This window comes from Oncorhynchus mykiss, chromosome 9 (genome assembly GCF_013265735.2).
Source record: "Oncorhynchus mykiss isolate Arlee chromosome 9, USDA_OmykA_1.1, whole genome shotgun sequence".
In the NCBI taxonomy this organism is placed as follows: Eukaryota; Metazoa; Chordata; class Actinopteri; order Salmoniformes; family Salmonidae; genus Oncorhynchus; species Oncorhynchus mykiss.
Genome location: NC_048573.1, coordinates 4,302,370 through 4,319,988, shown reverse-complemented (window position 1 = coordinate 4,319,988; position 17,619 = coordinate 4,302,370). Strand labels below are relative to the sequence as shown.

Here is a 17,619-nt window from a genome sequence, read left to right as displayed (position 1 = left end):
AAATAAAAACATTGACAGGTCAGGGAATCAGCCTCAATCCTTCATCAGTGATTTAAAAACACCAATCAGGACAAGTTCTTCCAGTTTAAAAGTATTTTGTAAGGCGTTCCAAGACGATGGTGCAGAGTACATGAAAGCCCTTTTACCAAATTCAGTTGAGACATTTGGAACAGTTAGCAGGATAAAGTCCAGCGAACGAAGAGACGACCCACCACATTTCTGAACAATAAAAATGCCCAAATAAAAAGGTAGTAAACCCAAAATGGCTTTGTAAATAAAGTATACCAGTGACTGAGCCTACGAACGACTAGAGAAGGCCAGCCAACCCTGGTATACAAAGTGCAGTGGTGCGTAAGGGTTTTTCAGTTTCAAATAAATCTCAAAGTGCCATGGTAAAGAGTATCAATTGATCTCAAACACTGAGTGGAAGCATTCATATATAAAATATCCCCATAGTCTAGTAAAGGCATAAATGTAGCTGATACTAGCCTCCTTCTGGCTTCAAAAGAAAAACAGGCCTTATTCCTAAAATAAAATCCTAATTTCAGCTTCAATTTTTTTGTAAGTTGTTGAATATGCAATTTAAGAGAGGCCGTCATCAATTAAAATCCCAAGATATTTACATGAGGTTACAACCTTCTAGATCCGTAACAACTGCTCTCCTTCAATTGCATTATGAATTGTTGTGCTTTAACTGCTCGTCAGAATATATTTCTCTCCATTTTCTGACTTGACCAGCAGCTACACAAATATTATTGCTATATATTCAGCCTGCTAGCCTAGCGCGCTAAGTTATTACCTTTGCTAGCTGTATATATTGTGTGCTAAATTTATCATATAAGCCCATTGCGAACACCTTACTACATAGAGCCATGGGGCGGCAGGTCGCCTAGAGAAAAGCGTTGGGCCAGTAAACGAAAGGTTGCTGGATCGAATCCCCCAGCTGCATTCAGAAAGTATTTAGACCCCCTGACTTTTCCCACATTTTGTGACATTTACAACCTTATTCTAAAATGGATTAAATCGTTGTTGTTTTTTTCAATCTACACACAATTCCCCATAATGACAAAGCAAAAACAGGTTTTAGACATTTTTGCACAAAAAAAAAGAAATCACATTAACAAAAGTATTCAGACCCTTTACTCAGTACTTCGTTGAAGCACCTTTGGCAGCGTTTACAGACTTGAGTCTTCCTGGGTGTGACGCTACAAGCTTGGCACACCTGTATTTGGGGAGTTTCTCCCATTCTTCTCTAGTCTACGTTTAAGGTAATAGATAAGAGCACCTGGTGATTTTGGCAGTGAAGTTACAATGCCCCTCTTTGGCACAGTTAAAGGTCATTACGACCCCAGAGACAAATCTTAGTACCTGAGAAGAGCCTGATAAGACTGTCCCTTCTGCATCTCCCTACGTGTGACCTCTGTCGCGACCCCGGCATCACAGAAGTCTCTCACCAACTCAGCCAGGCATTGATTGCTTCTGTATGCAATAGCTGGTCCTTTCACTATATGCATTGTCCCTGTCAAATAAATCAGCACCTTTTACAGACTACATAAACTACACCAAAGATGTCTGATATAAAAAACTAATGCTTCTGACATAGTGCCATATATGGAGTGGCAGGTAGACTAGTGCTATATATGGAGTGGCAGGTAGACTAGTGGTATATATGGAGTGGCAGGTAGACTAGTGCCATATATGGAGTGGCAGGTAGACTAGTGCCATATATGGAGTGGCAGGTAGACCAGTGGTATATATGGAGTGGCAGGTAGACCAGTGCTATATATGGAGTGGCAGGTAGACTAGTGGTATATATGGAGTGGCAGGTAGACTAGTGGTATATATGGAGTGGCAGGTAGACTAGTGGTATATATGGAGTGGCAGGTAGACCAGTGCTATATATGGAGTGGCAGGTAGACTAGTGGTATATATGGAGTGGCAGGTAGACCAGTGCTATATATGGAGTGGCAGGTAGACTAGTGGTATATATGGAGTGGCAGGTAGACTAGTGCCATATATGGAGTGGCAGGTAGACTAGTGCCATATATGGAGTGGCAGGTAGACTAGTGGTATATATGGAGTGGCAGGTAGACTAGTGGTATATATGGAGTGGCAGGTAGACTAGTGGTATATATGGAGTGGCAGGTAGACTAGTGCTATATATGGAGTGGCAGGTAGACTAGTGGTATATATGGAGTGGCAGGTAGACTAGTGCTATATATGGAGTGGCAGGTAGACTAGTGCCATATATGGAGTGGCAGGTAGACTAGTGGTATATATGGAGTGGCAGGTAGACTAGTGGTATATATGGAGTGGCAGGTAGACTAGTGGTATATATGGAGTGGCAGGTAGACTAGTGCTATATATGGAGTGGCAGGTAGACTAGTGGTATATATGGAGTGGCAGGTAGACTAGTGCTATATATGGAGTGGCAGGTAGACTAGTGCCATATATGGAGTGGCAGGTAGACTAGTGCTATATATGGAGTGGCAGGTAGACTAGTGCCATATATGGAGTGGCAGGTAGACTAGTGCCATATATGGAGTGGCAGGTAGACTAGTGGTTAAGAGCGTGGGGCCAGTAACCAATGTCGCTGGTTCAAATCCCTGAGATGACAAGATGAAAAGTCTGCCAACGTACCCTTGAGCAAGGCACTTAACCCTAATTGTTCCTGTAAGTTGCTCTGGATAAGAGCGTCTGCTAAATTACTAAAATGTAAACATAGCCATGCATATTCCTATGTAGTCATAGTTAAGGTCCTTGTAACTCCAGGATAGTGGGTTTGATTCCTGGGACCATCCAAACAGTTCTGTTAAATTGCACATAATACTATTATTATAGATACTTTCACATCATCTAAACCAATGAAAGACTGGGATTCACTGGTCTCATCTTCCTCATTCTTCATCGTCTCCTTGTTCTTCATTACTGACGTCCACGCTTCCTGTTTAAACGGGATGAGAGACAGGATTAGAACAGAACTGTCTAATAGAACCTCACATGATCAGTCAACTAACAGAACTGTCTAATAGAACCTCACATGATCAGTCAACTAACAGAACTGTCTAATAGAACCTCACATGATCAGTCAACTAACAGAACTGTCTAATAGAACCTCACATGATCAGTCAACTAACAGAACTGTCTAATAGAACCTCACATGATCAGTCAACTAACAGAACTGTCCTCATTCATTACAGCTACAGTGGTGGTTGTACTCATTCATTACAGCTACAGTGGTGGTTGTACTCATTCATTACAGCTACAGGGGTGGTTGTACTCATTCATTACAGCTACAGTGGTGGTTGTACTCATTACAGCTACAGTGGTGGTTGTACTCATTCATTACAGCTACAGTGGTGGTTGTCCTCATTCATTACAGCTACAGTGGTGGTTGTACTCATTCATTACAGCTACAGTGGTGGTTGTCCTCATTCATTACAGCTACAGTGGTGGTTGTACTCATTCATTACAGCTACAGTGGTGGTTGTACTCATTCATTACAGCTACAGGGGTGGTTGTACTCATTCATTACAGCTACAGGGGTGGTTGTCCTCATTCATTACAGCTACAGGGGTGGTTGTACTCATTCATTACAGCTACAGTGGTGGTTGTCCTCATTCATTACAGCTACAGTGGTGGTTGTACTCATTCATTACAGCTACAGTGGTGGTTGTACTCATTCATTACAGCTACAGTGGTGGTTGTACTCATTCATTACAGCTACAGTGGTGGTTGTACTCATTCATTACAGCTACAGTGGTGGTTGTACTCATTCATTACCGCTACAGTGGTGGTTGTACTCATTCATTACAGCTACAGTGGTGGTTGTACTCATTACAGCTACAGTGGTGGCTGTCCTCATTCATTACAGCTACAGTGGTGGTTGTACTCATTCATTACAGCTACAGTGGTGGTTGTACTCATTACAGCTACAGTGGTGGTTGTACTCATTCAGTACAGCTACAGTGGTGGTTGTACTCAGTACAGCTACAGTGGTGGTTGTACTCATTACAGCTACAGTGGTGGTTGTACTCATTCATTACAGCTACAGTGGTGGTTGTACTCATTCATTACAGCTACAGTGGTGGTTGTACTCATTCATTACAGCTACAGTGGTGGTTGTACTCATTCATTACAGCTACAGTGGTGGTTGTACTCATTCATTACAGCTACAGTGGTGGTTGTACTCATTCATTACAGCTACAGTGGTGGTTGTACTCATTCATTACAGCTACAGTGGTGGTTGTACTCATTCATTACAGCTACAGTGGTGGTTGTACTCATTCAGTACAGCTACAGTGGTGGTTGTACTCAGTACAGCTACAGTGGTGGTTGTACTCAGTACAGCTACAGTGGTGGTTGTACTCATTCATTACAGCTACAGTGGTGGTTGTACTCATTCATTACAGCTACAGTGGTGGTTGTACTCATTCATTACAGCTACAGTGGTGGTTGTACTCATTCATTACAGCTACAGTGGTGGTTGTACTCATTCATTACAGCTACAGTGGTGGTTGTACTCATTCATTACAGCTACAGTGGTGGTTGTACTCATTCAGTACAGCTACAGTGGTGGTTGTACTCATTCAGTACAGCTACAGTGGTGGTTGTACTCAGTACAGCTACAGTGGTGGTTGTACTCATTACAGCTACAGTGGTGGTTGTACTCATTCATTACAGCTACAGGGGTGGTTGTACTCATTCATTACAGCTACAGTGGTGGTTGTACTCATTCATTACAGCTACAGTGGTGGTTGTACTCATTCATTACAGCTACAGTGGTGGTTGTACTCATTCAGTACAGCTACAGTGGTGGTTGTACTCATTCAGTACAGCTACAGTGGTGGTTGTACTCATTCATTACAGCTACAGTGGTGGTTGTACTCATTCATTACAGCTACAGTGGTGGTTGTACTCAGTACAGCTACAGTGGTGGTTGTACTCAGTACAGCTACAGTGGTGGTTGTACTCATTCATTACAGCTACAGTGGTGGTTGTACTCATTCATTACAGCTACAGTGGTGGTTGTAGCGTGAGTGGAAGTAGGAAGATCTTATCTTATAAAAGTGTTGAACTAAGACAGTGCTGAATAACAACATGTGAATTTACTCATAAAAGCAGCAGCTCTTTACTGTGTTGGTTGAGTCTCTCTCGTCATGGTTTTGAAATCTCACAGTATTTGATGCGTGTTAGAGCCTTTGTTTAACAGCCTATGGCATGAATAAACCATGCAGACATTCATCTGAGTTATCTGATTGGCCAGCGGTAGGCCTATAGGTGCACTTGATTTGCTCTCTGGGCCTGCCACTTAGGCAGAATTCTACCTTACAGTTGAAGTCTGTAGTCAGTTAGTATTTGGTAGCATTGCCTTTAAATTGTTTGACTTGGGTCAAATGTTTCAGGTAGCCTTCCACAAGCTTCTCACAACAAATGTTTTGGGTAGCCTTTTTCAGTTCTGCCCACAAATTTTCTACAGGATTGAGGTCAGGGCTTTGATGGCCACTCCAATACCTTGACTTTGTTGTCCTTAAGCCATTTTGCCACAACTTTGGAAGTCTGCATGGGGTCATTGTCCATTTGGAAGACCCATTTGCGACGAAGTTTTAACTTCCTGACTGATGTCTTGAGATGTTGCTTCATAATATCCACATCATTTTCCTCCCTCATGATGCCATTTATTCTTTGGCTTGCAAGCCTCCCCCTTTTCCTCCAAACATAACGATGGTCATTATGGCCAAACAGTTCTATTTTTGTTTCATCAGACCAAAGTAAGGTCTTTGTCCCCATGTGCAGTAACAAACCGTAGTTTGGCTTTTTTTATGCCAGTTTTGGAGCAGTGGCTTCTTCCTTGCTGAGCGGCCTTTCAGGTTGTCGCTATAGGAATAGTTTTACTGTGGAAATAGATTATTTTGTACCTGTTTCCTCCAGCATCTTCCCAAGGTCGTTTGCTGTAGTTCTGAGATTGATTTGCACTTTTTTCGCACCAAAGTACGTTCATCTCTGGGAGACAGAACGCGTCTCCTTCGTGAGCGGTATGACGGCTGCGTGGTCCCATGGTGTTTATACTAGTGTACTATTGTTTGTACAGATGAACATGGTACCTTCAGGTGATAAAGTAGTAGATCCACCACATAACACTACCACACCAGGAAGTAACACTACCACACCAGGAAGTAACACTACCACACCAGGAAGTAACACTACCACACCAGGAAGTAACTCCACCCCATAACACTACCACACCAGGAAGTAACACTACCACACCAGGAAGTAACTCCACCCCATAACACTACCACACCAGGAAGTAACACTACCACACCAGGAAGTAACACTACCACACCAGGAAGTAACACTACCACACCAGGAAGTAACTCCACCACATAACACTACCACACCAGGAAGTAACAATACCACACCAGGAAGTAACTCCACCCCATAACACTACCACACCAGGAAGTAACTCCACCCCATAACACTACCACACCAGGAAGTAGCTCCACCCCATAACACTACCACACCAGGAAGTAACAATACCACACCAGGAAGTAGCACTACCACACCCGGAAGTAACTCCACCACAAAACACTACCACACCAGGAAGTAGCCCCACCACAAAACACTACCACACCAGGAAGTAGCCCCACCCCATAACACTACCACACCAGGAAGTAGCCCCACCCCATAACACTACCACACGAGGAAGTAGCTCCACCCCATAACACTACCACACGAGGAAGTAGCTCCACCCCATAACACTACCACACGAGGAAGTAGCTCCACCCCATAACACTACCACACCAGGAAGTAGCTCCACCCCATAACACTACCACACCAGGAAGTGTGACTTACCTTTCTGAAGGTCTATGTCCTTTTCTTATCAACAAGTAGAGACCTCCAGCTACAGCTTCAACAAGAACTGCTCCAAGAACTGCTCCAAGAACTGTCAGCCAGCAGGAATGACACGTCTTAGGAAACATTTGATCTGAAACACAGGATGTAGAATTATTACAATACCTAATGCTTATTACACATGAAAGGACTTTTAAAACAGGACATTTTTTACAGGTAGTGCCTTCATTCAAATATCCAAAACAGACTCTCACCTGGAACATGAACCTGTCTCTCCTTCATGTGTTTGATCTCCAACTGTTGAACGCGACAGGTGAAGGTGTTGTTGTCAGAGTTCGGGACGATGACATGGCTTGTCACAGTGTAGCAGCCTTCACGGTCTCTGGACGTCTCTGTAGGTCCAGCAGCAGGGAGGACACGTCCCTGAGCGTCACACCACTCCATGACAGGCTCTGGGTAGCAGCCTTCAGCCTCACACCGCAGGACCACCTCATCGCCTTCCATTCTCTCAATGATGATAACTGGTCTGGACACAGCACCTATACAGATATCCCACGGCTTTCAGCCAATCAGCATTCAGGGCTCAAACCACCTAGTTTATAATGTTTGTGATATCAGACCATATACAACAGCTTTCAGCCAGTCAGCATTCAGGGCTCAAACCACCTAGTTTATAATGTTTGTGATATCAGACCGTATACCACAGCTTTCAGCCAATCAGCATTCAGGGCTCAAACCACCTAGTTTATAATGTTTGTGATATCAGACCGTATACCACAGGTATGACAAAACAATACTTTTTAACTGTTATGTTACCTTGGTAACCTGTTCTGTTACCTTGGTAACCTGTTCTGTTACCTTGGTAACCTGTTCTGTTACCTTGGTAACCAGTTTACAACAGCAATAAGGCAACACAGGGTTAGTAGTATACGGCCAATATACCACGGCTAATGGCTGTATCGTGCATAAGGACAGGCCATAGCCGTGATATATCGGCCATGTACCACACCCCCTCGGGCCTTATTGCTTAAATATAACACAAGGGTTTGTTGATATTCTTGGACCTTTAAATTAAAAGAGGAACTAACAATAGATCACAGCATTGTACATGGACTTGGGTTAAGGTAAGTATGTAGTCTAACCAATCTACAGTATGGAACTAATACTCATCATGCAATGGACTTGACATTGAACTCACCCTTGATTTCATGAGATCTGTCTCCTAAGGGGGTTTGGGTGGTCAGCAGGTGTGTTGACTCACCAACAAGGAGTTGAATGATGGTTTTCTGGTGGTCCAGCAGTGGAATGTAACAGGTGTAGTTTCCAGCATCAGAGAGTTTCACTCTGGTCAACTTTAAACTAGTGTTGCCGTTCTCTAGTTCCTCTTTGAACAGTGACGTCCTTCCCCTGAAGACTGGATTCTGGAGCACCAGATCGTCCTTCTCATCTCTGTAAAGATGGACCTCTTTTGGTTTTAGGTCCGGTCTCTGCCACTCTACTGACTGATGCACAGCGCTGACGGTGTGTCTCAAGGTGCAAGGCAGGATGACGTCATCACCAACTAAGGCCACAATGGGTTGAACTGTCCGTGAGAAAAACAGATTACAGATTCATATACTTTGAGACAAAGCAAGACATATTCAGCAAAAAAAGAAACGTCCCTTTTTCAGGACGCTGTCTTTTAAAGATACATTGTAAAAATCCAAATAACATCACAGATCTTCATTGTAAAAGGGTTGTAAACACTGTTTTCCATGCTTGTTCAAAGAACCATGAACAATTAATGAACATGCACGCTGTTCATCTGGGTGAACGTGCATGAGGACTGCTGCAAGGAGGCATGAGGACTGCTGCAATGAGGCATGAGGACTGCTGCAAGGAGGCATGAGGACTGCTGCAAGGAGGCATGAGGACTGCTGCAAGGAGGCATGAGGACTGCTGCAAGGAGGCATGAGGACTGCTGCAAGGAGGCATGAGGACTGCTGCAAGGAGGCATGAGGACTGCTGCAAGGAGGCATGAGAACTGCAGACATGGCCAGGGCAATAAATTGCAAAGTCCGTATTGTGAGACAGTGCTAAGACGGTGCTACAGGGAGACAGGACGGACAGCTGATCAACTCTCGCAGTGGCAGACCACGTGTAACAACACCTGCACAGGATCGGTACATCCGAACATCACACCTGCAGGACAGTGTTGGGGAATAATCAGAATTAGGTGGTAACATAGATAAGATGTTTTATTTTCATGATATGCTTATGAGTTATTTCTCATAAGAATGTATTTTGTTGTACTATAGTGGTGGCCATTGGCAGTTATCTGTTCTATGTCAAGACTAAGTTGCATGGGCCGCAGAGAGGGGAGAGGTCAAGGTGTCATCATGTGTAAACATATCTTTTGCTCCACTGTGTCTGTGTGCCAGTCACTCCCTACTTTTCCCATCGGGGAGAGGAGGATGGCAGTGTCTGGAATCATTCTACGCTCCCCGTGAGCTTGTACAGGATTGGTTGTATCTAAATGACAATTTGTTATATGCCTGTTGATATGGAGGATTGGTTTATGGTTCTGGGTTTGAGTAAGGAGACAAAGCTGAACGATTTATTATGTCTATGCTGTCTGACTATGTGTGTTCTTTGCTATTAAAGGATCTCAGTTGCAATGTAGAGGGGTCTCTCAGAGAATTCATTGATAGACACTGAATTGATCTGAGAGTCACAGGGTTGTGATAGAGCTCATATAATTAAAGATGGACTTTGATAACTAACTCTGACTTGTGTGTGGTTTGCGCTCATGATTTTGGTAAATAGAGGATATAGAGGCCAGGGGGTCTGTGTGTTCTAGGTGAAACACGGCACTTGGAGAAGCCCTATTGGAAGAAGGACCTCATTCTGTGCGTTTGTGTGATTTGTCTAAGTGACCCTCAGATGTGGTGAATTCCAATTATTTTAAATGTGCTAGCCAGGTATGCCCTAGGGTTACTCTGTGTGAGTATTTTGTTATGGGATCACTAGGTAATAGTTGTCGGACCGTTCTGTGTGAGCTGGGTTGACTGTGTGGGCAAACCTTTTTTCTGATGTTCTGTGTGGACGTCTGACAAATCCTGTGTGGGTGATCCTGAAAGTTCTGTGTGAGTACCTAAGATTTAAGTTTTGAAATTATGATAAATTGTATGTGTGTATAATCAATTACTAGAGATTTGATAAAGTAATGCTGAGAATGATTAGATACAATTTAAACCACCCATTCGTAGACGTACGTAGGTTTTGAGTTGGTATCTTAAATGGATAATTTGATAAAGATGAAGTTTTTAAGCACTATTAAAATAATCTACAAAATCTGGGAAATTGAGCTCTAGCAACTGATTAGTGTGTCCACTTTTGGTTATTTTACCCTAACGATGTAACTATAAAACTCTTATTGGATTATCTCCGTCTGGGTGAAACATTTTAAATTAAACTGCCCTTAAGGTCTGAACATGTTATAATTTTTCTTCTCAGTATGAGAGAAGTTGTGGGATTTATTTGAATAAACAGTTTTTTTTTTAATAGCTTGTTTGGTTCACATTGATAGAAGGGATAAACTGAACGTTTTCAATAGATTGTTTAGGTTAAATTGATAGACTAATTCAACTTAAAATAATAACGAAGGGAATTCTGATGCAAGACGATGTCTGTTCACTAAATTATCTGCTGGAATAATGTAATTGAGAATTGAGTCGTATTTAAATTACTGTATCAATAGAGGAGACAGTTAGCTAAGTTAAAGACACTCTGAATGATAGCGGGGAGAGAATGGCGATAGAAAGTGGTTACTGAAATGTTTTTCATTCTTATTGATTGACTGACGCATGTTATAATTTTGGCGCTGCGCGTGTTATTTCTAAAGAAATAGGATACATTTCATAAGTGTGGAGAGCGAAGAGGAAGTTATAAAGTTGGGGTTTTAATCTTACGATAGAGGTAAGGAAAAACGTTGAAATGAGAGGGGTTATATTTTTGCCCAATGGGAAAAAGAAATAGGAAAGTTGGGCTGAAAGTATGGAAGAGAGTTAGTTGCTATGTTGGCTACTAATTGTCAGGGAAAGTTGCTGGAGGCAGGTAGATTGTTGTAGAATAACGTACATTTGCGTTATTAGTTTGAATATACAATAACCTTACTCTAATTGTTTTGACCGTTGAGGTACATTTTTTTCTGTATTTCTAACAGCTGATTCGCTAGGTGGGCATCATAGATTTGTGGGAGACTGGATGTCTGAATCATAAAACATTGTAAGAATAGATTCTGATGGTTATTGATTCTTGGTTTGATTGTTTAAGTAACACCAGTTAATTTGAGCAGGAAAGTTCATGTAGTCTAACGTTATGGTATGTTTCCATTATGCGGAACAATGTCAGGTCATTAAAGGTGATTGCTGGATTGAGTAGTATGAGAGCCTGTTGGCAGAAGACTAAACTAATATGTTAATTGGGGGAGTATCATAGATTTTAATTATAGTGTTACCGCAATAAGTCCAAACAATTTCATATGTTTTGGGAAATTAGCTAGGTTGAATTTGGTATTTGAGTTCCTTTATTATTTGCTTTTTAAAACAAAGGTTGGAATCAAGTATGATGCCTTGGCACTTAAAATCAGATACCACCAGGAGCTTTTTCCATCAGTACTTGTTTTTTGAGGAACATGCAGACTGTGTTTTATTTTATTGAGATGTAAACATGAGTCTCTGAGCAATTTTGTCATCTGAATCATTATAGTAGTGAGTTCTTGTGTAGTTTGTTATTTGCATGAATTTATCACTGTATCATCTGCATACATTGGAACTTCAGACCCTGTACAGACTAAAGGAGGATCATTAATGGATGTGCTGAACAGTATTGAGTTTTTGTGGATATCTGTGGGGGAAAAAATTAAGTTTATTTTTAGATGAGACAGCACCGACTTTTGAAAGATTTTAGATTTGTTTAAAAAAATCAGGATTGGTTTTGACTAAATTTATATCAACAGATTGAAATTATTAGGTTGCTGATTAAAAGGTTTTTTTGGAGTTGATTTAACTTAATTGAACATTGTATCATACATATACATTGATGGTGATTAAAACTTATGATTAATGATTTGAGGAACAGTGGAATTATCATTAGGTTTGGTTTATAGTTCACGTTTGAGGTTCTGAATCGATGTAGTGTAATGAATACTAAGTGTTTTGGTGTTTTCTCTAGGTAAATTGATATTTCACTGTCTCTCTCTGGAATGTTTCCAGGGACTATACTCTTGGGGAGAGTGTGAAATTGAGGCCATAAACTACCACATTGGAGGGGGCCGGGATGTTTTTTGTGGTAATGCAAAGGCATTAAAGGGGCACTTTTTATTTTATTTTCTGACTTTTTATTACACACGCAAATTCTTTTGATAAAGGAATGTTCTGGGAACATGGAAATACGAAAATGTTTGAAACTAGTTGATTATTGTTTGCAAATTGTTTCATATAGTGCATAACACTGTTTTGAAGGGTTTTGTATGACCTATGACCTTCTGACTTTCCGTTGTGGCTTGATCACCCGCATTGGAAATCCATTTGGAAAATAAATGTATGGTCATTTGTAATACTGCTTTCAAAATTTGTAAATATGTTTCTTAGCCATATTTGTAATTTGGACCACTGTGAAGGGTATTGCTTTTAACTAAGGATATGCTGCTTTAAGTCTATTTTCCTATGACCATAGGGGTTAAATCATTTTTTCTTCAGTTTAGTGATTTTCGGTGTCCTATTCGGTGTCCTGTGTGAATCTAAGTGTGCGTTCTCTAATTCTCTCCTCTCTTTCTTTCTCTCTCTCGGAGGACCTGAGCCCTAGGACCACGCCCCAGGACTACCTGACATGATGACTCCTTGCTGTCCCCAGTCCACCTGGCTGTGCTGCTGCTCCAGTTTCAACTGTTCTGCCTCATTATTATTCGACTATGCTGGTCATTTATGAACATTTGAACATCTTGGCCATGTTTTGTTATAATCTCCACCCGGCACAGCCAGAAGAGGACTAGCCACCCCACATAGCCTGGTTCCTCTCTAGGTTTCTTCCTAGGTTTTGGCCTTTCTAGGGAGTTTTTCCTAGCCACCGTGCTTCTACACCTGCATTGCTTGCTGTTTGGGGTTTTAGGCTGGGTTTCTGTACAGCACTTTGAGATATCAGCTGATGTATGAAGGGCTATATAAATACATTTGATTTGATTTGATTTTAATTTGATTAGGTTAGTTGAAATGTTTTATATTTTTTTGTTTTGTTTTACATTACTCTCATACGGAGAGATGTGTGTAAAACATGGGGGAGGATTCAGTTTGAGGGTTTGAATTGAAGTTATACACCTTAAGTGATATGTGAAGGAGTGTATTGTATTGTTGAGTGTATTGTATTGTTGGGTGTATTGTATTGTTGAGTGTATTGTATTGTTGAGTGTATTGTATTGTTGGGTGTATTGTATTGTTGGGTGTATTGTATTGTTGTGTTTGTTTTGTTCTATTCCCGAGGGGTATAGGTCTAATTTCTTGATCCTGGGCTCTACGATGGAGTTGACAGTGAGATGGGGAGTATAAACCAATTTGAAAGAATAGTTTCAATATTCTCTGTGAAATATGTTTAGATATGTGTATTAAGAATAATTGGTAAAAGTAATCATTTATCATGTAGTTAATGAACTGAACTAAACTGTTGTTCTGATCTGTTCTTTCGAGGTTATCATGAAGGGTGACATCAGACGGTATCTTAATGCATGGAAGAGATCATTTGGACCGAATGGTGTGTGTGTACCTCAAAACCCCCTCTAACTGGCTGAAGAAGAGAGACAAAGGCATTGAAGGAGGCTTTCCAAACCACTTCTACCGAGAGAAAAGAACCAAGCCAGATATTGGTGTACAGTATCAGATCTAAGCTCTCGTACTGTGAGAGTCCACTTGGAGTGATCATGGAGAAAGATCTGTTCTAACATTTTCTTATGATGCTGGTATATTGGTGGACGAATGGACAAGACATGAGTGGTAAAGATGAGACATTGAAATTGGGACATTATCATGGGCCGTCCACTTTGAACTGTAAAGATATCTGACGAAAAACGAAGATGCCAGAAGATGCCGTGCCTGAGGGGGGTTGGTCAACTGTGCCATTAAAATAGTTTATACTTTTGTGGTATCAGGTTGATTGAAGATGTCTACACCATGTAAATTGTAGTAATTTAGATTAAGAATGCATTGAGATACTGATCTGTATTATAATCATGATTTAAAAAAGTTAATAGTAGAATTATGGGTTAATTATACTGAATGTAAATCTGCTAACATTGATGTGTGTTACATTGAGGTTTTTACTTTGAGTGATAAGACACATTTGAATCACTGAGGAGTGCTATTCTAAATATTGGTTTGATAAATAGTTGGGTTGTTACTTATGATTTGGAATATGAATGATTTCAATGACCTATTCTCTATTCCTAAGTATATTTCTGAGCATGAGGACTTAGAGGGATGTCTGTCCTATATGTTGTGAGGAGGCCTGTGTTTAGACATGGGTTCTCTTGTAATTTTGGGAGCATTTACATGTTTTGTTATTTTAATTTTTACTCAAATGTATTATTCTGAATGTTTAAACAGGTGCAAGTCTGTATTATGGTATAAACATTGTAAACTCAGTTTCTGAAGGGTGAATACTTACATTGAAGGGATTTGATTCTTTATCTTTAAATTGTGATTATGGATTTTTAATTGTGTATATATACTCTGCAACTACTGTTAGTAAGGTGCCATGTTACTATTCTGATTCTTCAGAAGGGACTGAGTCCCTTGAGAGGGGAATGTTGGGGATTAATCAGAATTAGGTGGTAACATAGATAAGATGTTTTATTTTCATGATATGCTTAAGAGTTATTTCTCATAAGAATGTATTTTGTTGTACTATAGTGGTGGCCATTGGCAGTTATCTGTTCTATGTCAAGACTAAGTTGCATGGGCCGCAGAGAGGGGAGAGGTCAAGGTGTCATCATGTGTAAACATATCTTTTGCTCCACTGTGTCTGTGTGCCAGTCACTCCCTACTTTTCCCATCGGGGAGAGGAGGATGGCAGTGTCTGGAATCATTCTACGCTCCCCGTGAGCTTGTCCAGGATTGGTTGTATTTAGAATTGGTTGTATTTAGAATTGGTTGTATCTAAATGACAATTTGATATATGCCTGTTGATATGGAGGATTGGTTTATGGTTCTGGGTTTAGGTAAGGAGACAAAGCTGAACGATTTATTATGTCTATGCTGTCTGACTATGTGTGTTCTTTGCTATTAAAGGATCTCAGTTGCAATGTAGAGGGGGCTCTCAGAGAATTCATTGATAGACACTGAATTGATCTGAGAGTCACAGGGTTGTGATAGAGCTCATATAATTAAAGATGGACTTTGATAACTAACTCTGACTTGTGTGTGGTTTGCGCTCATGATTTGGTAAATAGAGGAAATTTCCACGACAACAGGTACAGGATGGCAACAACAACTGCTCGAGTTACACCAGGAATGCACAATCCCTCCATCAGTGCTCAGACTGTCCGCAATAGGCTGAGAGAGGCTGGACTGAGGGCTTGTCGGCCTGTTGTAAGGCCGGTCCTCACCAGACATCACCGGCAACAATGTCACCTATGGGCACAAACTCACTGTCGCTGGACCAGACAGGACTGGCAAATAGTGCTCTTCACTGACGAGTCTTGGTTTTGTCTCACCAGGGATGATGGTCGGATTCACGTTTATCGTCGAAAGAATGAGCGTTACACCGAGGCCTGTACTCTGGAGCGGGATCGATTTGGAGGTGGAGGGACCGTCATGGTCTGGGGCGGTGTGTCACAGCATCATCGGACTGAACTTGTTGTCATTGCAGGCAATCTCAACAGGGAAGACATCCTCCTCCCTCATGTGGTACCCTATCTGCAGGCTCATCCTGACATGACCCTCCATCATGACAATGCCACCAGCCATACTGCTCGTTCTGTGCATGATTTCCTGCAAGACAGGAATGTCAGTGTTCTGCCATGGCCAACGAAGAGCCAACGAAGAGCCCGGATCTCAATCCCATTGAGCACGTCTGGGACCTGTTGGATCGGAGGGTGAGGGCTAGGGCCATTCCCCACAGAAATGTTTTGTTACTTGTTCTCCCCATTGTGTACACACACACAGCTTGTTACTGCAGACATTGATTACAAAGAAAAATACCTTGATGAATTATGAAGCGTTCGTTCACTTACAGACAGTAGTGATCCAAATTAGCCCCCCCCCCCCCCCCCCCCCTCAACTTTTATCATCGGATCTAGAGGAATCACGTTGGTCACCTATCTTGGATTCAACGCGGTGAATTTCGCCTAAAGGTGACCAGTTTGCATCCCTGGTACACGGCCAGATTGTCTGGGTGGATATAATTTGTGTAACGTTCCAACAGGAATCTGTGTCCTAAAACTTTGTAAATAACAAGGTTACCAACAAACAACGCATAAAAAGTAGTGTTATGAGTGTAAAATGGCACAGTGATGCCATCTATTGGTAAATGTTCATTACTGATACCCGGATTGTGATGTGACGTACTGAACAAGCCTGGTTACTCGCATCAATGCCTCCGTCTCGTCATTTAACATTCAAACAAGTATCACGATCAATTCAACTAGTTGACGAATAGGCATCAACTCACCACGTAGTTTATTCATGTTTGTCCATAACTACCAGAGTGAGGACAGACATTTTCCGGAATAAACGTGGTGAGAGAAAAACGTAACTAAATGTCTCACTCTCTACCTGGTATCTTACTCTGCCGCTATACGACTTGTATTCGTTGTTTGACCCAACCCGGTTCCAACCCGGTTCCACTCTACAGTGTTTTACAAAGTAACGTTACAACTGCAAACCCCACATTATCACTAGCTAGAAAACGTACTTACCGCCTGTGTCACTTGCTGTTGATGATATAATAATTAGTGAACACAACATGCAGACCGAATAAATCCTCATATTGTCCGGTTAAAGACAGAAGTCATGTAGAACTATAGGATCATGTCAACGTGACACATTGACCGGTGAGCTGCAGCAAACACTCTGTCTCTCCTGCAGCAGGGAAGTATGCCCCTCCTCCCTCTCTGCTGAAGAATATCGCATAGCGTCAAATTCGTCATGGGAACCACTCGATATGATTGGTCAACACCCAGCGGTCGGTACTGCATTAGGGAGTAGTGTTTACCCACGTGCAGGATGGGCGCCGCCCCAATAACTAGTGATCTCACACACACCGCCTGTAATGGCTTATATTTTTGTGTCTACAACTCAGTGCAACGATTTCGATGTGAAGATTGACATGTCTAAGATACTTCACACAGCCAACATCAGATAATATTTAATCATATATATATGGTAATGGCTATATGTAAAATGTGTAAAATACAGAATCCCACAAGATAGACATGTCTAAGTTACGGTTTTTATTTATTTAGAAACATGCGTTTAAGGGAATATTTAAGATCCCCAAATCATGATATTTCAGCTGAACATGTTGGTTTCTCACCTGTGTAACAGGGTTGGTTATGTTTCCACTTGCCTCTAAAGAAATGTGTATTTAATGTTCAAGCATTCTTATTGGTTAGTTCAACTTTGATGACAATAAGGTGTGTTGTGATTGGCCCCGCTTGCAGATAGGGGCAGATCGCGAACGTCAGGTCTCCCCAGTATGAAAATGTGATGCAAGGGGTAGGTCACGCTCTGAATACTG

At 41.5% G+C, this 17,619-nt stretch overlaps 1 protein-coding gene across 1 annotated transcript; it reads right to left on the bottom strand.

Moving 5' to 3' along the window:
* Positions 1 to 2,925: 2,925 nt before the first annotated feature.
* On the bottom strand, positions 2,926 to 16,954 carry LOC118936692 (butyrophilin subfamily 1 member A1-like). The gene is made up of 5 exons (XM_036989233.1): positions 16,799 to 16,954; positions 8,114 to 8,434; positions 7,107 to 7,391; positions 6,853 to 6,985; positions 2,926 to 2,944 (listed from the first exon to the last, which is right to left on the bottom strand). Exons 1-5 carry the CDS (start codon positions 16,866 to 16,868, stop codon positions 2,926 to 2,928), a joined length of 828 nt encoding a protein of 275 aa, XP_036845128.1. The 5' UTR covers positions 16,869 to 16,954.
* Positions 16,955 to 17,619: the final 665 nt, after the last annotated feature.